This window comes from Anomaloglossus baeobatrachus, chromosome 6, assembly GCF_048569485.1.
Source record: "Anomaloglossus baeobatrachus isolate aAnoBae1 chromosome 6, aAnoBae1.hap1, whole genome shotgun sequence".
Lineage (NCBI taxonomy): Eukaryota > Metazoa > Chordata > Amphibia > Anura > Aromobatidae > Anomaloglossus > Anomaloglossus baeobatrachus.
In genome coordinates, this window is record NC_134358.1 from 96,301,615 (window position 1) to 96,326,940 (window position 25,326).

A 25,326-nucleotide genomic window follows, 5' to 3' on the forward strand; every position below is an offset into this window, starting at 1 on the left:
TTTTCCTTATCTGCGGGTTCAAGCACTCCTGTTCTGGCCCTCCCCTACGGTGAGGGAGAGGGGGTATTAGACCATGGCTGTTCATGAGTAGGGCACGTAAGGCAGCCTAGACATCGTCACCATTCATTTTCTGGTATACTGGACAGTTAGGGCCCCTAGCCTGAGGGCCAGTGTAGGGGCCCTGGTCCCAGGTTATCCCATGACACCTCATGATTAGAGTTGAGCGCGGTTCGCGGTTCGAGGTTCTCCAGTTCGAGGCTCGAGTGACTTTGGGGGCTGTTCTAGATCGAACTAGAACTCGAGCTTTTTGCTAAAGCTCGATAGTTCTAGCTACGTTCGAGAACGGTTCTAGCAGCAAAAAGCAGGGCTTTTTACAGCTACAGTGTGCAGGAGCCATCGCTGGCAGCCTGCCAGAAGCTGGTAACCAAGATAAACATCGGGTATCCAACCAAAGCGCTTTGGTTAGTAACCCGATGTTTATCCTAGTTACGTGCAGGAAGCTGACACTTCCCCGCTCAGCTCGCTCCGCCCCCTCCTGCCCGCGGCATGTACACACGTATACACACACACACACACACACACACACACACACACTCTGCACACATGGTCCCGCTCGGCTTACCTGCGGTGATGAAGTCCCGACCTCAGCGTTGTCACTGTCCTCCATGGCCGCCGCTTGTCACATCACCTTCTCTCGCTTCCGACCCGAGACTGACTAGCGGTGACGTCACGTGCCTCTCGCGATACTTGGCTGTGAAGGCGGCGGTCATTGAACTCAGTGACAGGTGCTGTCAGTGTGCTGGAGATCAGCGCAAGTAATGTACCTCGCTGACAGCAGCACTTGTCATCCCCTGCAGTGACCTGGGCTGACCCATTGATGTTAGCTCAGGTCACTGCATTGCTCTCCCAGCCAATGGGGAACATTCTGCTCTTCATTGACTGGGACAGTGTGGATCGTCATGGCAACCCCTTGGATTACACCAGACCTGGATTTGTTTTTCTTTCTAATAAATTGGTTAAAGAGGGAATGTGTTGGGGAGTGTTTTTTCAAATAAAAATGTGTTTGTCGTCTATTTTTTTTTATTACTGACTGGGTTGGTGATGTCGGGTATCTGATAGACGCCTGACCTCACCAACCCCAGGGCTTGATGCCAGGTGACATTACACATCTGGTATTAACCCTATATATTACCCCGTTTGCCACCACACCAGGGCGCGGGATGAGCTGGGGCGAAGCACCAGGATTGGCGCATCTAATGGATGCGCCACTTCTGGGGCGGCTGCGGCCTGCTATTTTTAGGCTGGGGAGAGTCCAATAACCATGGACCTCCCTAGTCTGAGAATATCAGACCTCAGCTGTCTGCTTTACCTTGGCTGGTGATCCAATTTTGGGGGGACCCCTACGTGTTTGTTTTTTAAATTATTTATTTAATTTAAAATAACAGCGTGGAGTGCCCTCCACTTCTTCTCCACTTTTTCTCCACCTTTTCTCCATTTTTTCTCCACATTTTCTACATTTTTTCTCCACTTTTTCTCCACTTTTTCTTTACTTTTTCTCCACTTTTTCTCCACTTCTTCTCCACTTCTTCTCCACTTTTTCTCCACCTTTTCTCCACTTTTTCTCCACTTTTTCTACATTTTTTCTCCACTTTTTCTCCACTTTTTCTCCACTTTTTCTCCACCTTTTCTCCACTTTTTCTCCACTTTTTCTACATTTTTTCTCCACTTTTTCACCATTTTTTCTCCACTTTTTCTACATTTTTTCTCCACTTTTTCTCCACTTTTTCTCCATTTTTTTCTCCACTTTTTCTCCACTTTTTCTCCACTTTTTCTCCATTTTTTCTCCACTTTTTCTCCACTTTTTCTCCACTTCTCCACTTCTTCTCCACCTTTTCTCCACCTTTTCTCCATTTTTTCTCGACTTTTTCTACATTTTTTCTCCACTTTTTCTCCACTTTTTCTCCACTTTTTCTCCATTTTTTCTCCACTTTTTCTCCACTTTTTCTCCACTTTTTCTTCACTTCTCCACTTTTTTTCCACTTCTCCACTTCTTCTCCACTTTTTCTCCACTTTTTCTCCATTTTTTCTCCACTTTTTCTCCACTTTTTCTCCACTTTTTCTCCACTTTTTCTCCATTTTTCTCCACTTTTTCTCCACTTTTTCTCCACTTTTTCTCCACTTTTTCTCCACTTCTTCTCCACTTTTTCTCCACCTTTTCTCCACTTTTTCTACACTTTTTCTCCACTTTTTCTCCACTTTTTCTCCACTTCTTCTCCACTTTTTCTCCACCTTTTCTCCACTTTTTCTCCACCTTTTCTCCACTTTTTCTCCACTTTTTCTCCACTTTTTCTCCATTTTTTCTCCACTTTTTCTCCACTTTTTCTACATTTTTTCTCCACTTTTTCTCCACTTTTTCTCCACTTTTTCTCCACTTCTTCTCCACGTCTTCTCCACTTCTTCTCCACTTTTTCTACATTTTTTCTCCACTTTTTCTCCACTTTTTCTCCACTTCTTCTCCACTTTTTCTCCACTTCTTCTCCACTTCTTCTCCACTTTTTCTCGACCTCTCCACTTCTTCTCCACTTCTTCTCCACTTTTTCTCCACCTTTTCTCCACTTTTATTCCATTTTTTCTCCACTTTTTCTCCACTTCTTCTCCACTTCTTCTCCACTTTTTCTCCACTTTTTCTCCACTTTTTCTCCATTTTTTCTACACTTTTTCTACATTTTTTCTCCACTTTTTCTCCACTTTTTCTCCACTTTTTCTCCACTTTTTCTCCATTTTTTCGCCACTTTTTCTCCACTTTTTCTCCACTTTTTCTCCACTTTTTCTCCACTTTTTCTCCACTTCTTCTCCACTTCTTCTCCACTTTTTCTCCACCTTTTCTCCACTTTTTCTACATTTTTTCTCCACTTTTTCTCCACTTTTTGTCCACTTTTTCTCCATTTTTTCTCCACTTTTTCTCCATTTTTTCTCCACTTTTTCTCCACTTTTTCTCCACTTTTTCTCCATTTTTTCTCCACCTTTTCTCCACTTTTTCTCCGTTCTTTTTCTATGGTCGGTCTACCCATTAGCTCTGCCATGCATAGTGTAGCTCTACACCTACTGCACATGTTACTTTATGATTGACATCTCTTTCGTACCAGAGCTGTCTAAGCCTACTCTGACCCCATATTTGTCATTACTATATTGTCATTGTACTGTATTATGACATTTGTATCATGTGTTTCATTTCTTGCTGAGTTGCAATTTTTTTGCTGCATCCCAATTGTACCTCTACATTGTTCGAGTTTATGTTATTGTTCTCTCACTCTTATGTGATACTGATTATTGTCATTTTTCATGATTACATGCAGATAAGTCCAATCTGACGAAGGCTCAGGCCGAAACGTCATTTGTAACTTGTTTTGGACAAAAACATTTATGCTTATGAAAAAAAAAAAATTCTTAATACGGACCAATAAAGAGTGATTTTGCATTACTAGCCGTTGTGACTTACTGACTTAGTCTGGGAGATTTAGAGTGCCGAGGTTACTCACTAATTTTATCTATGATTACCTCTGAGCAGATAATTTTTTCAGGGGGCAAAAAACTTCTGCATACAGTCTGTATGGAGAAGAGCAGACAGCAGCTGCAGAACTACAAGGCTCAGCATACTCCATCCAGGACTGTATGCAGAAGTGTTTTGCCCACCAAAAAAATGACGTGGGCTTCGCCATATTTTTGTATGCTAACCAGGTACAGCAGACAGCCACGGGCTGCCTCCAACCCCCAGTTGCCTATTTGTACCCGGCTGGGAACCAAAAATATAGGGAAGCCCGTTTTTTTTAATTATTTCACTTATTTCATGAAATAATTAAAAAACAAATGACGTGGGCTTCGCCCCATTTTTGTGTCCAGCCAGGTACAACTAGGCAGCTGGGGATTGGAATCCGCAGCACAGGTTAGCCCGAGGTTTCTGGGCGCCTCTGCTGCGAATTTAAGTCCGCAGCCGTCCCAGAAAATGGCGCTCTCATAGAAGCGCCATCATCTGGCGCTGTATCCAACTCTTCCAAAAGCCCTGGAGCCGGGTGGCTTGTTGGGTAATCATGAGTTAATACTGGCTTTGTTTTACTAGCCAGTATTAAGCCAGAGATTCTTAATGTCAGGCACGTTTGACCCGGCCATTAAGAATCTCCAATAAAGGGTTAAAAAAAAGGCACCACACAGAGAAAAAATACTTTAATAGAAATAAATACACAGACACATTAGTGACTCCATCTTTATTACCCCCTGTCAGCCCTCCACGATCCTGCTCTTCTGTCTTTCTCGTTCAACAAATGCAGCTCTGCTACATCACTGCTGCATGGGGGAAGACGCTGCTTCCCGTGGAGCATTCACTCCGTGAAAGCTGCACGAGAAGCAGCGTGCAGCCTTCACTCTGTGAGTGATCAGTGCTGCTAGCGGTAACAGCGGTAACGCTGACAGACGCGTTACCATAGCAACGGTGCTCCCGGAGCCGCGGTTAGCGGTGACGTCACCGCTAACTGCGTTGCTATGGCAACGGTGATCTCCGTTAATGACCGGCTGTGTCAGCCGGTCCCTAACGGAATGAGGAGTCGACCGTGTGCTAGAGCAAGTCGCCGGTACACGGCGATACACAAATGTGCACCGTGTACCGGAGAGATGCACTCGCAGGTCCTACATGACGCGTCATAGTCATGTGACCAGTCTGTAGCCAATGAGATAATAGCCACGTGACTGGTCACATGGCTATTTTGACGTCACGATAGGTCCTGCATCGCTGCTGGCAGTGCTGGTCACCGGGAGGATTCAGCGATCATCAGATGGAATAGCGGCAGGAGACAGAGTGCAGGAGGGATCGCGGGGACCGGTAACTGTTATGGCAATGTTTATTAACTGTTTGTGTACATTTATCATGCATTTTTATGTGTTTGTGATTGCCTCCCATTATAGCCTATTGGTTCGAGTTCGGTTCGTCGAACGTTCGACGAACCGAACTCGAACGGGACCTCCGTTCGGCGAACCGACCTCGAGCCGAACCGCGACCGGTTCGCTCATCTCTACTCGTGATACCTTTCAGCAACACATTCACAAATCATGTCTTCCAGCTCTCAAAATAAGTGTATGACCTAATCCACACTTGCACTTCTCAGCACTTGCCTTGTACTCTGTTGACTGAGATTATCATACTCTGCTTGTCATCTTTCGGCTTTTCGGGTATTCAACATCTTCTTTTTGCAGAAAGCAGTAAGATTTTTGCCTTGAGAATTCTTCACAATTCCTTTTTTGTACTCGACAGAATAGCTCTTTCTTTTTTCACTCATCTTATATGGGGGTCAAAATACTAGTACCGTATATTTCTTGTTCATCTGTTTACATACTTTACTGCAGTACATGGTGGATTGACCCTTCACCAAGAAAAGCAGAGACCCCCAAAAGAATCACACACAAAAAACACCACGAAACCCAAAACAAAAACGGTTGGCAAGTGCCGGGCATCACACATGTCACAGGAGCATTATATGCTGTCAGGTCACTTCGCATTCCAGCTGTTCTTTCTGCCTTCCCCTTTAGCCAAGTGTAACGTTTGGCATCCCCTTGTGAATGGAAGCAGCCAAGTTAAAATGCCTCCTCCATTGCCCCCTCCAACCTACCATATTTTCCGGCATATAAGACAACTTTTTAACCCCTGAAAATCTTCTCAAAAGTCGGGGGTCGTCTTATACGCCGGGTGTCGTCTTATACGGCGGTGCACAGTGCTGCATGAGCCCATTGTTTAGTAATGCCCTCCTTCCGGTCCCCTTCTTACACACAATAAACATTATTCTCATTTGTCCTCCGTTCCCGCGGTGCTTTTAGCTTCTTCTGGGAGACTGCAGGCCCATAGATCCCTCCGCGATAGCGTCCTGTACACGGGGCTGTCGCCGCTGCTATCATGGCTTTACTGCAGTTGAATGCTTTGCTGTGCCGTAAAGCATTCAACTGCAGTAAAGCGCTAACAGCAGTGGTGGTGGCCCCGTGTACAGGACATGATCATGGAGCGGTCTATGGGCCTGCGGTCCGCAAGAAGCACTCCTCCATGATCGCATCCCATACACGGGGCCGCTGCTGTCAGCGTTTTACTGCAGTTGAATGTTTTACATCACCGCAAAGCATTCAACTGCAGTAAAGCAATGATAGCAGACAGCACAGCAGCCCCATGCATCGGACGCTATCACGGAGGGGTCTATGTGCCTTGCGGTCTACAAGTTGCAGCTGAGGTCACCGCAGGAATGGAGGAGAGGTGAGAATAATGTGTATTAGTGTAAACAACGGCATAATAGGGGACAAAAAGGGGACCAGTAGGAGGGCAATACTAAACAAAGGGCTCATTACTACAAGGGGGGACAAGGTTAGGCACATTACTAAACAATGGGCTCATTATTGCAGGGCACATTACTAAACAATGGGCACATTACTGCAGGGGACATTACTAAACAATGGGCACATTACTCGGGTCGGCTTATACTCGATAATATACGGTATATCCCAAACTCTATATTTTAACTCGAAAAGTTGGGGGCGTCTTATATGCCCAGTCGTCTTATACGCCAGAAAATACGATACCTCATTTCTGCAGAAAATTTTGCTGCACATTTCAAAAATAAGATCGATCACATGAGACAAAGCTTTAATGTGCAACTGCTACAGCCCCTCTACATAACTTACTAATGCCCTTCCCCATAACTTTCCTTTCCACCATCATGGAGGAAAAGCTTACTCATCTTCTCTTCAAATCACACTTCACCAGTTGTGAGCATCACCCTATCATATTCCACCTCCTCCCAACCCTTACCATCCTGTTTAACACTGCCCTATCCCATCTCTTCCATCTATTAACCGGTAGTGTCTTTCCTTATGCTTTCAAATATGTAACAATCACATCTATTAAAAATAAGCCATCTCTTGACCCAAACTCTACATCAAACTATTGCCCCATATCTTTACTCCCTTTAGCTTCAAAATGCCTTGAACAGCAATGAACTTTCCATCCACCTCTTATTCAACTCACTCTTCGACAATCTTCAAGCCAGCTTCCATCCATACCTATTCACCAAAACTGCCCTAACTAAAGTTACGAACAACTTACTGACCGCCAAAGCTACCAGATAATACCCTGTACTCCTGCTCGTAGACCTGTCTGCTGCTTTTAACACAGTCGATCACTTCCTCCTACTACAGATCCTCTTTTCCCTTGGCATCAAAGACCTTGCGCTCTCCTGGACCTCCTCATACCTCACTAACTACACATTTAGCATCTCTTATTCCCATACTACCTCTTCATCTTGCCCTCTCTCTGTTGGTGTTCCAAGGCTCTTTCCTTGGACCCCTACTCTTCTCTACCAATGCCTTTGTTCAGGGAAAACTTATAATATCCCATGGCTTCCAGTACCACCTGTAGGCCGAAGAGACTCAGATCTACCTCTCTTTACCAGATGTCACTTCTCTGCTGTCCAGACTCCCATAGTGTTTATCGGCCATATGCTGCTTCTTCTGATCACATTTCCTAAAACTCAATGTGGACAAAAGCAATTTCATCATCTTTTTTCCATTTCATTCAACCCCATACCTGCTTTTTGTATGACAATAAAGGACATTACGCTGTGTAACAAATCTGCTGTCTCAGTGTAACCTTTGACTCTGCCGTATTCATCAAACACCACATCCAAGCCCTACTCATCCATTTCTGCAAATTCTTTTAGCTTCCTTTAATGGTGAGCAAGCTGTCAGTCAGTGCGGGTGGGGGGCATGGTTACAGCCACTGCTCTTAATATACAGGGCAGTGACTGAACCCGCACTGGTACCACCCCAATGACTGAAACCCGAATGTTGCCGTGAAGATTAAAGTTCCCGGCAGAGGGTTTCGAAGTGCAGGTACCAGGCAGGTTCCAAGCACTAGTAATCTGCAGATTAACCCCATATTTGCAGGTTGATAGCATTTTTCCACTTGACAGGTTCCCTTTAAGGTTAAAAAGACCCACAAACAAGGAACAACAGAAGTCAGATGCAGTAAAGGCCGGCAAAGCATCACAAATGAGGAAACCCAGCGTTTGATGAAGTCCATGGCCTCCGGGCTTTATGCAGTCATTGACTGCAAAGGTTTGTTAGCAAAGTAATAAATATGAATATTTTATTTCTGGTAAAGTTAGTTTGTCCACTTACTTTTGAGCCCATGAATAGAGGTGACTTTGTATAAAAATGGTTCCAATTCCTAAATGTCTCATAGGATATTTTTGTTCAGTCTTTCAAACTAAACCTGAAAGTCTCCACTTCAATTGTATCTCAGTTGTTCTATTTAAATAAGAAGTAATGGCATACAGAGGACAAATCACAAAGATTAGGTCACTGTCCAAATATTTCTGGACCTAACTGTATGTAGAAGTATTTCAGCATAGAGACCCTGATTTATTGAGAAAAAAGGTAATGAAATTTCAGCTTACCATAGGCAACTGCGCTCCAGGACTTGCAGGTGCTCGTGGTCCTCCAGACCGGCCATGGTGGTATATAGCTGAGAAAAAGTGAAGAGTGGACCCAGCACCACAATCCAGTTTATTAAAATATCAAAAATGTATTAGATATTAAAACATCCAAGACATCCAAAATTTGAGATAGCACACATAAGGGCACCTTACGCGTTTCGGACAACAAGTAAAAACAAGTCGTTAATCATAGGTGATTAAGGACTTGTTTTTACTTGTTGTCCGAAACGCGTAAGGTGCCATATGCGTGTTCTCTCAAGTTTTGCATCCACTGGATTTTTTAATATCTAATAAATTTTTGATATTTTAATATACTGGATTGTGGTGCTGGGTCCACTCTTTACTTTTTCTCAGCCTGATTTATTGAGTCAGGCATTTTATATGCCAGTCTTAATGATGGGCATGCTGGAATAAGAAGCACATCTTTGTTGCTTGTCAGGAATTTTACCCCCCATTGTTGTGCAGGGTTAAATCCTACAATCATATTCCAGGTATTTTTTTAACACATAATGAGTGCCGTAAAAACAAACAAAAAAACCCCTCTTGGAATGTTTTCCTGTTTTTCAACACATCATATAGTAAAATGAATGATGCCATTGAAGAAGGTGAGGAAAAAAATGAAAAATTCCCTGGTCCTTAAAGGGAATTTGCCAACAGGTTTTTGCTATGTAATCTGAGGACAGCATGCTGTAGGAGTTAAAAAAACAAACAAAAATAAAGTATGCCTCTCTTATCAGGCTCCTTGCTGGCTGTTGTAAAGACTTTATCACTTAATCATTATCATTGCTAGGTCTAGCTGTCATGTGAAGGGAGTCCGGCAAGCCCCCTCCTTTGATTGACACCTCACTATCAATGTACAACCTCTACAGAGAGCCTGGCATGGACAGGAGCAGCTCTCTCAGCTCTGCTGTATGACTAATGTTAAAAATTCAGATTGTGTTAGAACTGCTGCACCCAGTAATCTAAGTGATACATCGTTGGATTCAGAATCTCTTTGCCTACATTATGCTGCTCTCAGATGAGGTAGCAAAAACCTGCTGACAGATTCCCTTTAAGGTGTTAACATGTAATAGCCTTCCATGGGTTACATTTATACACAATAGTGTATGTATTAGAATTAGATCACAACACCGACCTACACAATAATAGCTGATTGCCACTATGCTGATAATTAGATACTCTAAGAAAAAGTGGCATGACACAGAACTCCTTAAAAAACCATTTTTATTGAAATAATTTTAAAATAGTTTACAACAAGGATCCTCAGTTTTATGAAAAGTGAATACCGCACACAATTTAAATCAATCAGATTAGTTCTAAGACAAAAGTGAATATGGTCAATTAACCCACTACATCAGGCATTGCTCTCAGCATACATATTGCAGCCACATGGTATGAACAGTGTATAGCCCTATTGCAATAACTATGCAGTTAAACCGGCCAAGTAGCCCAGCAATTACATATACGTATAAAGCAGTGAACATAAAAATTCCCAGCAATTACAATATATACGGTGAAAACAAAGTTTTCAACCCTGTGGGGCTGATCTTACAGGAGTCAAGGTGCCAGGTATAAGGTTAGTCAAATCAACACATGCCAACATAGTCTATTGACCCTCCGACAACCCGTAAGGCAATGCTAGGTTAGAATAGATCCAATGGGGTAAACCATACTGACCAGTGAAAAGTGGCGGTATCACAGCAACTTGTCCCTACGCGCGTTTCACCTCTTCATCAGGGGACGTATACGTATACGTCCCCTGATGAAGAGGTGAAACGCGCGTAGGGACAAGTTGCTGTGATACCGCCACTTTTCACTGGTCAGTATGGTTTACCCCATTGGATCTATTCTAACCTAGCATTGCCTTACGGGTTGTCGGAGGGTCAATAGACTATGTTGGCATGTGTTGATTTGACTAACCTTATACCTGGCACCTTGACTCCTGTAAGATCAGCCCCACAGGGTTGAAAACTTTGTTTTCACCGTATATATTGTAATTGTTGGGAATTTTTATGTTCACTGCTTTATACGTATATGTAATTGCTGGGCTACTTGGCCGGTTTAACTGCATAGTTATTGCAATAGGGCTATACACTGTTCATACCATGTGGCTGCAATATGTATGCTGAGAGCAATGCCTGATGTAGTGGGTTAATTGACCATATTCACTTTTGTCTTAGAACTAATCTGATTGATTTAAATTGTGTGCGGTATTCACTTTTCATAAAACTGAGGATCCTTGTTGTAAACTATTTTAAAATTATTTCAATAAAAATGGTTTTTTAAGGAGTTCTGTGTCATGCCACTTTTTCTTAGAGTATCTAACAATAGTGTATGTACATGACAGTCGTGAAGCGGTAATTTATTAGTATACAGTACAACTATAACAGGAGAAAAAAAGGAAAAACAACCTGATTTATCATGCTCATCATCAAATTCAACACTGAATGTATGGCCGCTATTCAGAATAGCTTTTGCAGTGGACGGGTCATAGTCAACGTTGATGGGTGGCAAACTTGGATCATAGGTAGCAGCATTAGTGATGATATCAATCGGCGACTGACGCTCTCCAGTGGCAAGAGGAAACATTTCATGCCAAACCTCAGGACCTGGATTTAAATAGAAAAAAAATATTAATTTACAAATAAACCTATTCAATCCTGCATAGAAATGATGCACTGACATTGAGAATAATTTCTTCATATTTTAGGGTTCTTTTTTTTTCTTTTGTGGTGCCATTTTTTGAGACTATAAAGGCCACTTTACACACAGCGATATCGCTAGCGATGTCACTGCCGATCGCACCCGCCCCCGTCGTTGGTGCGTCACAGGCAAATCGCTGCCCGTGGCGCACAATATCGTTAGTCCCCGTCACACATACTTACCTTCCTAGCGACGTCGCTGTGGCCGGTGAACAACCTCTTTTCTAAGGGGGCGGTTCGTGTGGCGTCACAGCGACATCACACGGCAGGCGTCCAATAGAAGCGGAGGGGCGGAGAACAGCCGAAGGAAAGACACACCCACCTCATTGCCGGAGGACGCAGTTAAGGTGTTGTTCGTCGTTCCTGGGGTGTCACACGTAGCGATGTGTGCTGCCGCAGGAACGTCGAACAACCTGCGTCCAAAAGCAGCAACGATATTTGAGATTAGAACGATGTGTCAACAATCAACGATTAGGTGAGTAATTTTGATCGTTAGCGGTCGTTCGTACGTTTCACATGCAACAACGTCACTTACGAGGCCGGATGTGCGTCACGAGTTCCGTGACCCCAACGACATCTCGTTAGCGATGTTTTTGCATGTAAAGTGGCCTTAACTCTTTTTCCGCCTATATAGTATGGGGTGATTGTCTTCTTTATGGCAAGCTGAAATTTATATTGACATCCCTTAGGGTTATAAATTATATTTTGATTGCTTTATATTACTTTTTGTGTGAAAACCCTACAATTCTCACATTATAATTTTTTTTTGCATTATGAGTTAATACATTTTATATTTTAATATATCAGACTTTTGCAGATGCAATAAAAATAAATGGGTTTTTGCACACGTTTAGTATTTTCTGAAGATTGTTCTGCTGCAAAAATCAATTGGCAGGAAAAGTGCTGCATAAAATACGAGCGTTTTCGATGCATTGTTACTTGGATTTTTGTCCTATTTATTTGAATGGGTGAAAAATGCTGCAAAATTGCTCACAGATCTGAAAAACACAAAGTTCAAATTTGCAAGGAAAAAATAAGCAGCATCTGAATGAAATTTCAAAAATCTTATTCACTTTGCCAGGACACTTTTTTTCAGTGGAAAAAAACCCAGGCAAAAACTCAAAATGTGAATAAGTCCTATATTTGCTTCCTAATTTTTTTATTTCTATATTTTTCACTGGGAAAAAGTTGGTGATTTAAACTTTTTTTTATTGATTGACAGTAGCATTTAAGGGGTTACCCTGCAGCTACAGGAGCCAGCTCAGTGCTGTTTTACACATACGCCAGCTTTGTAACACAGTGGTACCTGCTATGTATGTAGCGGGCTCAGCTCCTGAGCCAGTCACATATACCCGCATTTGACATGCATAATACAGTACATGTACAGCGGATGGGTTTAAAGGGGTGGTTCGCTACTCTGCATTAGTGGCCACACCCCTTTAAAACTGATAGGGAAGGCTTTTGCAATAGTGGCCACATCCCTGTAAAACTGATAGGGAAGGCTTTTCCTAAATACCTTGTTCAGCCAATTCTGCCTCTGAGCGGCGCTATTGTTGTGACGCCCTGGACAAGCCAGGGGCCACAGGTAATTACACCACCACACCCTACACCCCGGTTAGGCACATCTAAGCCAGACACAAAACCCTTGTTGCCTTCCTCCAGGGGCTGATGTCCACACCAGGGGGTGGGCCAGGTGGTTGGTCCCACCCACCGAGGAGTTCACAGTCCTGGAGGCAGGAAAAGGAAGTTCAGTTAAGCTAGGGAAGTGAAGGAGTGAGGAGATCAGTTTTGACAGTGAAAGAGGAAGGAGGAAAAGTGTGGTAGTAGAGCAACTGACTGACAGCGTCCGGGTGTGTGGCCCGGGCGAGACAGCAAGGTTGGCAGACGGTGGTGACCGTCTGCAGGAGTGGCCTATCGGAGTTGCCGTAAGGACCGTGGACGGGCGGTGGCCCGGCGGTACCGGACCGGTACACAAGGAGAAGCCAGCACCATTGGCAGGGGCTTTTCGGACCCCGGCAAGGCTAGGAGTCGCCGTGAATTTGCTGAATCCGTTAGTGAAGGGGACCTCCTGGGTTTCCAAACAGTCAAGTCCTGACAGAAGGCAACAGTCCAACCCAGTGAGAGAGACACCGCCACCGCCAAGGCAACAGTTTCTCAGGGCCAGCGCCTGCGGGCAAAAGTGGGCTCCTCCGGCCCATATCCAAGCCAGGGAGCGGGTTACCGGTGGGAACCCATTGGAACCGTCAGAAGTACTTAGGTGCAGGGAAAGGCAGTCACCGTCAACCTGCCGGGGAAAAAGCAACAGCAGCCATCCGTCGGACCCATCTTTCCAGCCGTGTGTTTTACCGAGAACTGTGTCATCGTCTCAGGCTGAGTAAGTACCACCGTGCCGTGCGGCACAGCGCTACCCCTTCGACCCTGCACCTCGCCAGGCCCATCAACCTGCCTGCCATCACCCATCCCTACCCCACCACCGGGCCCCGGGACAACCAACCCCCTACCCACGGAGTGGAGAACTAACAACTCAGCTGCTCCCTGTCACCGCTCCCGGGATCCCCGTTCAGAGCAGCGGTGGTGTCACCTAAATCACCACAACCGTGGGTGGCGTCACGGACAATCAATCCCCAAAACCAAAACCCCCCTTTCACTCATGGGCGAGGAGCGCCGCTCGAGTCCCCGGGATCCGGCACACCGCTCGAGCCACCACCGAGCAGCAGCAGCAGCCGGACCCGAGCAGTGGGAGAGCGCAGCGTCCCCTCCTCCACCCGCGACATTGTGCTTCGCTCATCTCCATGAAGTGACCTCCGAACTCTGTGACCTCTGCGATATGGTGATGTCATGTCAAGTTCCAGTTGACCTGACATCACTGAGCCCGGCCTCAGTCATCTCAGTCTTCCTGAATGACTCGACTGTGGGCGAAGTTTCACCGCTTATCATAGCCCAGTGTCACAGAGCAGCATGTCGCACGCACTCTCCTTTGCTGCAGAGTGCCACAAGCAGAAGCAATGCTACTCTGTGATGCTGAGCTGTGACGAGTGGCGAAACACTACCGACAGCCTAGTCACTGAGGAAGCATGGGGCTTGGTGATGTTAGGTCAACTGGAAGTTGACGTGACATGACCGAATCTCAGAGGTCACGAAGCCCGGGGCTCACTTTATGGGGATGAGCGAACCGCAATAGCGCCACTTAGAGGCAGAATTGGCTGAAGAAGGTATTTAGAAAAAGCCTTCCCTATCGGTTTTACAAGGATGTGGCCACTATTGCATAGTAGTGAACCTCCCCTTTAATGATCATTTATGTAAAAAGGTCCTAAATGAGCACAGATCAACTGTACGTCCTAAGAATACAACAAAGACAATGATGAAATGAACAGTGATATACACATCTTTTGTTTAGTTGAACACTGGGTTTTCCAAATCATCTTATTTAGACCCCCCCCCCCTAAAAACATACTTTGACACCATCTCATGGTCATTCTGTTTTTTTATATATTTTATTGCATTCTCTATCTGTCTATTACAACACATAGAATGGTATCTCTATCCTATAGTCTGACCTGTTCATGTCACCTCATTGACGTAAGAGCACTGGATTATCACTCTAGCATTGAAGATAACCAAAGTATGTGAAATAGTAAGAAAAGCTTCACACGTGCACATTTCACAATCCACACATGGACCGCAATCTCCTGATCACCTGCTGGTCTCCTGACCTGAACCTATAGCCCCATATATGCCTGTGAGTACAAGTCAGGAGCTGCAGGAGCAGTCTGGGCACTGTGATCCGGCCAGGTGCCCCGATATGTGGACGTGCAAAATCACAGTTCTTTTTTTTATTGATTTTTCAATTATCACTTGAAAGTGCAATGTAATATAATATAATCATGTGTAAGACAGAAAATGATGAAAACAATAAATGTTATCTATGGAGTAAGACCTTGCATTAGTTATATCTAGTCAGGAACATGCTTATATATGACACTGTGCACATATAATGTCATGACATTGGCAGCACGGTGGCTCAGTGGTTAGCACTGCAGTCTTGCAGCACTGGGGTCCTTGATTCAAATCTCACCAAGGATCACATCTGCAAGGAGTTTGTATGTTCTGCATGGGTTTCCCACAAAGACATACTGATCGGGAACTTAGATTGTGAGCTCCAATGGGGACAGTGATGATCACATCTGTAAAACACTGTGGACTTAATAGCATTATATAAGTGAGTAAATAAATAAATATTGAATGTATGTAACATTATTTAAAGACTTTAAAGCATACCTGTCATTTCAGACAACTTTTCAGAATAACCTGCCATATTTATGTACATGATAATTAACTATTTTTGCCCATTATTTGTCTTTTTCTCCAGCTTTTCTCTGTCTTGACTTAGTTTCAGGACTCTTGCTGCGTGTTAATCTGGTGACCTTTTGCTGCGTGGTCAGTTTCCTTCCGTGATGAACCGCAGTTTGGTCAGTCTCAGTCCAACTGCTGATGGTTCTCTTATCTTTGCTTTTCTTCCCTTGCTTTGCTGCTACTCAGGTGTTTCTCACTTTCCTATTTTGTCTCTGTCCTATCACATCTTGGGTGGGACTATTTATACTCACCTTGCTTCTTGCTTTTTACTATATATACTTATCTTGCTTCATCCTGCCTTCTTTGATGACTATATTTCTAGGGGGATTTCAGATAAGGAGTTCCAGCACTGCAACTAAGGGATTTTTCCTGCTAAGCAGAGACCAGTCATTACTGCTCTGTGTGTGCTCATATACCTTCCCAATGCCTTTCTTTAGTCCTTGGTTAGGTTGGTGGGAGGTTTCCTTTACTTTGATTTATTCTCTTTTTTCCCCCCTTGTGCACGGGCCTTAATTTTCGTCACCTTGGGTCCACGTCTAGTTCTGTACACTTTTTTTCTTTTGTTTAGCTGTGTGTAGCAGCGTCCCCTCTAGTTCCTCTAGAAGAACAAGAAACAGCTCTATGGCTTTCCAGGGAGCCAGATCTAAGTTGTGGTTATTAGTTGTGTGGCTAGGGATATTGTAGTCTGTACAGGAACCAGTAAGTCATGGGTGCAGCTGCAGTGTTGTAGGTGTTATTTCTCTCTTTTTTGAGTAGGCAGGTGCAAAACATTCTCTCTGCAAACACTATAAATAATTTTTAGCTGTCTCTGAGTGTGTGGGTTGATTCACCACCTGATGAAGCCAAAGACACTAGCGAAACGCTCATTGATATTAAGCCCAGATATATTGTTAATCCTTTTGAAGGACAGTGTTCAAGAAGGCAATAAACGCAGATAGTAATTGTTATTGGTAGCTCTTGAAAGGCAAAGATAGAGCGCTGACTGTGTTGATAACAATTGTTAATAACGGCACACAGATAACATTGATGGACTGCTCATGTGATGCACTCGGCATGCTCTGCTACTACTTGCTCTACTAACAGCTGACAGCTTCAAGCAGGAGGAAGATACTCGGCAGCTATAAACCATTCTGGCCAAATAGCACAGTTATTTTTATATAGAGGAAAAGGAATAGTTAGTAACTAGTACCGAGGTGGAGAAGACGTATGTGGCATATGTTATATTTAATTATAACTGTTTTGTGAATTGAATACATTATAAATATAAAGTGCTTATAAAAAACCTCGTAGAACAGCTCTATCCATCCACATTATTCTGATTATTCCCTTTTTACATCTGGTACACCAATTGATATTGGAATAAATCCAGAAATTGTACATTATATAACTCAGCTATATAGTGTTATGACTTATATAATTAAAAGCGACATTCCAATACTATCATATCAATATTAAGATATTAGGGGTTTATATTAGCTGATCACTACACAATTGTCTATCTCCATAAACAATCCCTTATAAAGCTGGACTGTAATGCAGGCATCACACGGGACGATCTATCGTGTGATCGCATGAGCGATCGTACCCGCCCCCGTCGCAATTAGTTGCCCGTGGTGCACAAAGTCATTAACCCCCGGTCACACGCACTTACCTCCCGGACGACCTTGCTGTGGGCGGCGTACATCCTCTTCTTGAAGGGGGAGGGACCTTTGGCGTCACAGCGACATCACACAGCGGCCGGCCAATAGCAGAGGAGGGGCGGAGATGAGCGGGATGTATACATCCCGCCCACCTCCTTCCTTCCGCATTGCTGGCAGGACGCAGGTAAGCTGTGTTCATCGTTCCCGAGGTGTCACACGGAGCGATGTGTGCTGCCCCGGGAACGATGAACAACTGGAGCACAGAAGAAGAAACGACTTTTTGAAAACGAGCGACGTGTCAACGAGCAACGATAAGGTGAGTATTTTTGCTCGCTCATCATCGCTCGTAGCTGTCACACGCTACGATATATCAAACAATGCCGGATGTGTGTCACTAACGACATGACCCCGCCGTCACATCGCCCGATATATCGTAGCGTGTGACGCCGGCATAACTCATGCATATGGATTATGTGCAACTAATGTTTTAAGGACAAATATAACTAAACCCCAAGTGGGTAGAACTAGAATATTGCTGATATACTGATATTTTCATCAAATTGCTAACATTCATATTTGCCTATCCATAGCTCACTTTATATATGTTATGTAAAGTAACTTGAAAAGTATTAATATCCCGTAAACTTTTCCACTTTTTTCACATTACACCCACAAACTTAATTTTTTTATTGTGATGTTATGTGATATAAGAAGACTAAATGGTAAGTATTTGTGAACTGTAAAAAAAGTAATATAGGATTTTCTAACTATTTTAAAAATATAAGTCTGAAAATTGGGACATGCATTTGTATTCAGCCCCCTGCATCAATTCATTGTAGGACCACCTTTTGCTGGAAATGCTGCTGCAAATCTTGTGGTTATGTCTATACCAGCATTTCACATCTAGAGGCTGAAATTTTTGCCCATTTTTTTTTGTTTTTGCTAAATATCTCTAGCTCAGTGGGATTGGATGGAGGAGTCTGTGAACAGCAATTTTCAAGTCTTGTCACAGATTATCACTGGGATTTAGGTCTTGACTGTGACTGGGCCATTCACAAACATGAATATGCTTTGATCTAACTATCCATTGTAGCTCTGGCAGGATGTTTAGGGTCATTGTCCTGCTGGGAGGTCAACCTACTAAGCCTCAGTCTCATGTGTTTTGCAGCCTCTAACAGATTTTCCTCCAGGATTTGTCCTGTATTTAGCTCCATCTATCTTTCCATTAAAACTGACCAGCTCCTTGTACATACTGAAAATAAGCATCCCCACAGCATGATGCTGCCACCACCATGTATAATTGTGGGGATGGTCTCTTTAGGGTGCTGTGCAGTGTTAGTTTTCTGCTACAGATAGAGTTTTGCATTTAGCAAAAATGTTCTTCTGTGGTCTCATCTGACCCGATCACCTTCTTCCACATGCTCGATATGGCCCCGATTTGGTTTCTTGCACACTGCAATCTCAATTTCGACTTGTTTTAAAAAGTGGTCACCTTTTTGTCCCTTTTTCCTAAAGGTCAGATTTGTGTGGACAGATTCTCCCTTTTGAGCTATGGATGTCTGCAGTTCCTTCAGAGTGACCATGAGCCTCTTGGCTGCTTCTCTAATATGTGCACTCCTTGCTTGGTATGTCCTTTTAGGTGGACGGTCATGTTTTGGTAGGTTTGTAGTTATACCATACTCCTTCGATTTTTGGATGATGAATTTAACAGTGCATCATGAGATGTTCAAAGCTACTATGATAAAACCTAACTCTGTTTTTTTCCTCTCCACAACTACGTCCCTGACCTAATATTCTCAAGCAAAATCTCTGTGGCCTTCACAGAACAACTGTAATTATACTGAGAAGAATTTACACACACAGGTGGATTCAATGTACTAATTTGTTGATTTCTGAAGGTGGTTGGTCACTCAAGATTATTTAGGGGCATTAAACAACTGTGACCTCATCTGACCAGAGCACCTTCTTCCACATGATAGTTGTCTTCCCTACATGGCATGTGGAAGAAGGTGCTTTGGTCAGATGAGACCAAAGTAGAACTTTTTGTGGAAATGTGTGGTGGATAGCTAACACTTCAAATCACCCTGAAATCACCGATCCCACCATCACACATGGTGGTGGGAGCATCATGCTGTGAGGAGACTTTTCTTCAGGAGCAACATGGAAGCTGGTCAGAGTTGATGGGAAGGTGAATTTAGCTAAATACAGGGCAATCCTGGAGGAAAATCTGTTAGCGGCTGCAAAAGACTTGAAACTGGGGAGTAGGTTAATCCTCCAGGAGGACAATGACCCTAAACATACTACCAAAACTACAATGGAGGGTTTATATCAAAGCATATTCATGTGTGTGAATGGCGCAATCACAGTCCAGACCTAAATCGAATGGGAATCTTTCATAAGACTGTTGCTGTTCACAGACGCCTCCATCCAGTCTCATTAAAGGCCATTTTACATGCTGCGATCTCGCTAGCGAGATCGCTAGCGAGCGTACCCACCCCCGTCGGTTGTGCGTCACGGGCAAATCGCTGCCCGTGGCGCACAACATCGCTCGGACCCGTCACACCTGCCTAGCGACGTCGCTGTGACCGGCGAACCACCTCCTTTCTAAGGGGGAGGTTTGTTCGGCGTCACAGCGACGTCACTAAGCGGCCGCCCATTAGAAGCGGAGGGGTGGAGATGAGCGGGATGGACATCCCGCCCTCCTCCTTCCTTTCTCATTGCGGGCGGCCGCAGGTAAGGTGAGGTTCCTCGTTCCTGCCGTGTCACACATAGCGATGTGTGCTGCCGCAAGAACGACGAACAACCTGCGTCCTGCAACAGCAACGATATTTGGGAAATCGACAGCATGTCAACAATCAACGATAAGGTGAGTATTTTTGATCGTTAGCGGTCGCTCGTACGTGTCACACGCAATGACGTCGCTAACGAGAACGGATGTGCGTCACGAATTCCGTGACCCCAACGACATCTCATTAGCGATGTCGTTGCGTGTAAAGCAGCCTTAAGTTAGAACTATTTTGCAAAAATTTTAGTCTTTAAATGTGCAAAGCTAGTATAGACATACTCCAAAACATTTGCAGAAGTAATTTAAGAGAAAGGTGGCCTTACAAAGTATTGACTCAGGGGGATGAATACAAATGCATGTCACAATTTTCAGATGTATATTTTTAAAATATTCAGAAAACTATAATTTCTGTTATATTTCCCAAATACTTGCTATTTATTGTTGGTATGTGACATAAAATCCTAATAAAATAAATTTAAGTTTGTGGAGGTAATATAAAAAAATATGGAAACGTTCTCGGTATATGAATACTTTTTCAAGGGGTTTTTTCAAGAATGGTGTACACTTAATGAGAAATGAAATTAATATAATACCATAATTTTACAAATTGTCTAAAAAACCTAGAAGTAGTGGGATACTACGTGCTATGCTGTCTCAGTACCCTCAAAATCAACAGCATTGTGGATACATTAGATCCAACCACTGATGTTAAGGAAGCTTTACCTTGGCCAGTCTTTCTATGTCCGGTCCAGGATATAATGTCTTATTAATTCATATAACCCATCAATCAAGCAATCAACATATATGGACACTCACTATAGAACTTCTGTTATAAGCAGGTTCTATAAGATATGACATATATATGATATAATTAGTAGACTAGGGTTATGATTGTGATACCTTTAATTTCTCTGTAGTGTATAGCACTGTGCAAAAGTTTTAAGCAGGTGATGAATAATGTGGAAAAGTAAGAATGCTTTGAAAAATAGAAGTTTTAATAGTTTATGTTCTATTATAGAAAAAAATTCATAGTGAAGGAATGAAAGAGAAATCTAATTCCCAACAATATTTGGTGTGACCACCTTCGACTTCAAGACAGCATCAGATCATGTACACCTGGACACAGTGAAGATGTTTTTTCTTCTTTTTGATACTACATTATAAGGATTATTTTACATTCTCACACTTCATAGGAATGAATATATTCCAGGGCGTCACTATACCTATATGGGACAGCTGATTCTGAAAGGAGAACTACCACAATGGGGCAAATAAAATCTCTGTCAAGTACGTAGGTAGAGAAACAGAGAGTCTAGAACTTCAGACTTGGATTCTTGGAAATGAATCATCTCTGGTAGCAAAGTCCGTTGAACAAAATGAATGAATTAAGATATTTAGCACAGAAATGTGGATACTGAAGGGTCCAATTATAGATGCTTCATCATATATGCACCCCAATTTGGGCTGTATTCCATCTGTCTAGATTTTGGCGGTTGGTGACTGTTCACATTAAGTCATCAAGCCTTGTCCACAGGCTATTTACTTCATGCAGCATTTGCTTGGACCTGTCTCGCCCACAGCCATGACTCAGTCATGGGTACGGGATTGAAATAGACCAGGTGAGTGCTGCTAAGAGCAGTTCTACTATTCATATGTGAGGCCGTATGGCACATTTTATAAAAATATTTTAGTGTAGGACTGCCTCAAATGAGATTTGCCGTGACGTGGCGAGGCAGCTCAAGAAATTGCAATTTTTTGCCAAAAATCTCAAAATTTTTATAATAAGTACAGTTTGGAATGTTTAGTGCTGAAGTGCACATTTAGTGCTGGCTTTTTGTTTTTTTTTCATCATATATGAAGATTCAGACCATACACTGATGATGATGAATAGAGCTACTGTTTTTGTAGATGCCACTTTCCATCAGGACCACTTGCATGGAGCCCATCATAAACAATCCTATGAATATCTAGTAACAATGTTAGAATCTAATAAATTACATTTTTCCATTTAGATGCATTTCTTAAAGCTTACCATTGTGATCGGCATAACCCCAGTTATCCATACTTCTGTTTACTGGGTAACTATACAAAGCTTCTTCGTCTTCTCGGAGAGCAGGGGTAAAGTCTAGCAGTGAACTTCAATCACTTGATCCTATTTGCTTTACTAAATTCCTCCCTGGAGAGGTCAGAGATGTCTGCAAGTAACACTTGCTCCTCGTGCAGGCAGGACCTTTCTCCAGCAGGGTGCTTAGAAAGTGGTAATATTCCTAACCCGAAGCAACTGTTTATACGTATCGGGATTCTGGATCCTGCTCACTGCTTTTACTGTATGTCAATACAATTATCACCGAGAGATAAGAGGAGGCAAGTGGATTATTACATCAAAAAAGGAGAAATTACAGGGACTTTATAAATAACTAACTGGGTTCATTCAACCTCGCATGTCTTTACTTACAGCAACATAAAATATTCTCACAAGGATTCATATGATTCAATATGTGCCTATACAGAGGTATGTTCACATGACGCAGAGTTCTAAAATCAGTTTTGTATGAGGTTATTTTGTCAGAAAGAAATGGAATTCTGAAAACTGCATTTAAAGGAATGAGACTGCTGCAAAAGTAGGACCTCAAGCGATCAATAAGAGTTTTGTTTTGTTTTTTTTTAACGGCCTTCAGCTCAATCTTGAGCCAATGGTGAAATAATGGATGAACGCTCTGTAGGAAGATCAATCTTGTGAAATCCTAGATTTCCTGGGTCCACCAGGGTCTACTCCACCATTTTCTTGACTGTCTCAAGCCATCAGATTGCTGGTCTTCCTCTTCGCCTTGTTCCTTCTTTTCTTACGACCATGATGTCCTTCTCCAGTGATTGCTCTCTTTGTACGATGTATTCAAAGTAGGCAAGTTGTAGCTTGGTGATCCTTGCTTTGAGTGACACGTCTGGATTGATTTGTTCCAAAATGGATTTGTTTGTTCTTCTTGCCATCCATGGTATTAATAACATCCTTCTCCTAGCAAAATACAAAAAAGGAATAACGTTTTATCCTCTTCCCGACAGACATCCTCTGTATTCATACAGAGCATGTCGGGTGCGGGTGTATGGAACAGGCTCAGAAGCTAAACCACTCCATACATTCTGTTTTACAGCCAGCACTTGGCTTTAACAGCAGAAATTGGAGATAACTCCAATTACTACTAGGTAACCACTGAAAGAGTAAAGGCTACTTTACATGCTGCGATATCGGTCCCGATATCGCTAGCGTGGGTACTGCCCCCATCTGTTGTGCGACACGGGCAAATCGCTGCCCGTGCCGCACAACATCGCGCAGACCCGTCACACATACTTACCTGCCCGGCGACGTCGCTGTGACCGGCGAACCGCCTCCTTTTCTAAGGGGGCGGTCCGTGTGGCGTCACAGCGACTTCACTGAGCGGCCACCCAATAGAAACGGAGGGGCGGAGATGAGTGGCCGGAACATCCCGCCCACCTCCTTCCTTCCTCATAGCGGCCGGGAGGCAGGTAAGGAGAGGTTCCTTGTTCCTGCGGCGTCACACATAGCGATGTGTGCTGCCGCAGGAGCGACGAACTACATCGTTACTGCTGCAGTAACGATAATCAAGAATGGACCCCCATGTCACCGATGAGCGATTTTGCACGTTTTTGTAACGATGCAAAATCGCTCATCGGTGTCACACGCAGCAACATCGCTAATGCGGCCGGATGTGCGTCACAAATTCCATGACCCGAACGACTCCGCATTAGCGATGTCGCAGCGTGTAAAGCCCCCTTAACTAACTAAACTTTCTTTCTGATTTTTCATGTTTAGCAGGCACATGAATTGTCTGCAGATTGGTGGGTGTTCAGGCAGTGACATAACTAGAGCCCCATGGGCCCTGGTGTTTAGGTTTGGACCTGGGCCCGCACCCTGCATGTTGGTCAGATATATGGGCTCTTTTAACATTCTAAATCCTATAAAGACATACTTGTTGCCCCCCTCCATTATATAATAATGTCACCTGTCTTGAGCCCAGCCACATTTTATAAGCTCCCCATCCTGGGCCCTTTCCAGTTATATATGTCTCTGATCCTGGGCCCCTTCCTGGTATTTATGTCCCCCACACTGGGCCACTTCCTGGTATATATGTCCTCCATCATGTTATATATGTCCCTCTTTCTTGGGCCACTTCCTTGTATATATTCCCCCTATCCTGTGCTCTTTCCTGTGATATATGTCCCTCCTCCTGGACCTCTTCCAGGTATATGTCCCTCATTCTGCTACTGTTCTCTAGCTTAAAAAATAAAAAATTCTGTCCACCTTTTCCCACTCCCACAACATGCAGTGTCCTCATCTGTTGCCGGCGCAGAGGCCATCAACTAACATCAGCTTGCCTGCTATGGGCAACTTATATAAAAAGAGTGAGTCAAAAATCCACCTAAGTTGAATGCAAAGTATAATTTATTAGACACATATTATACAACAACAAATGGGTGCGGTATTGGGACTATTTAAACTCCACTAAACACACCAACTACACGACCCCCGGAAGAAGCCCACGCGAAACGCGCGTAGGGGTCTTGGAGGGACTCATATCGCAGGACACATAGGGAACTATGGGTAAGCTTCCAGCCACATGATGCATTTTTTTGCTCTTTGGCTGATTTTTACCTCTCCTGTGCACTTTACTTTCAGCGGTGGGCTGGTAATATCTTTATTATAGTATTTATTATATCCTGCTGCTATACTCTGTTGCTGCTATTTGCATGTGCACTTTATATCCACCCCATCGATATATGTGTGTCCTGTTTTTATGGTGTCCCCTTTATCTTGGATTTCTCTCTGAGCACCCATTTGTTGTTGTATAATATAATATCTGTCTAATAAATTATACTTTGCATTCAACTTTGGTGGATTTTTGACTCACTCTTTTTATATAGGCTTATAGTTGTTCCTGAGTCACTACCTATCACCATTCTTTGTCCTTGGTGTTGTTTAGAGGTATATGCTGGGCCCAGATTTTCTGTGACCCTCTACCCCATCTCCTCTTCTGTTAGTTCAGATGTTGTTAATATATGGGCAACTTATGTTGTCACTGCTATGCACCTCTGACCGACACGCCAATGTCAGTTGACGGGATCTTATTGGCCAACGGTGTGTATTACGGTCTTTGTGTCGCAATGCATTTTGACTGCATGTGCATTCTCTGACTCACATCCATCTGAAATAGATGAGCCTTCCTCTCGCACAGGCCTGGTGGCAGTCAGTCGTTATGCCCCTGGGTCCAGGTCTTCAGACCCCCAACAATTGTGTGATGCCCTGGCCG

The 25,326-nt window shown here is 43.5% G+C and overlaps 1 protein-coding gene across 2 annotated transcripts in view; it reads right to left on the bottom strand.

Annotated features, from left to right (window-relative positions):
- The window catches only part of LOC142244087 (carbonic anhydrase 13-like), a 45,750-nt gene extending 23,498 nt beyond the window's left edge, over positions 1 to 22,252 (bottom strand). For both annotated transcript variants that reach the window (XM_075316283.1, XM_075316282.1), the window contains exons 1-2: positions 22,035 to 22,252; positions 10,934 to 11,131 (exon numbers count right to left, since the gene is read on the bottom strand). In XM_075316283.1, coding sequence (XP_075172398.1) covers positions 10,934 to 11,131; positions 22,035 to 22,065 — 229 coding nt within the window. In that variant the 5' untranslated portion in view covers positions 22,066 to 22,252. The remainder of the gene's footprint in view (positions 1 to 10,933; positions 11,132 to 22,034) is intronic.
- Positions 22,253 to 25,326: the final 3,074 nt, after the last annotated feature.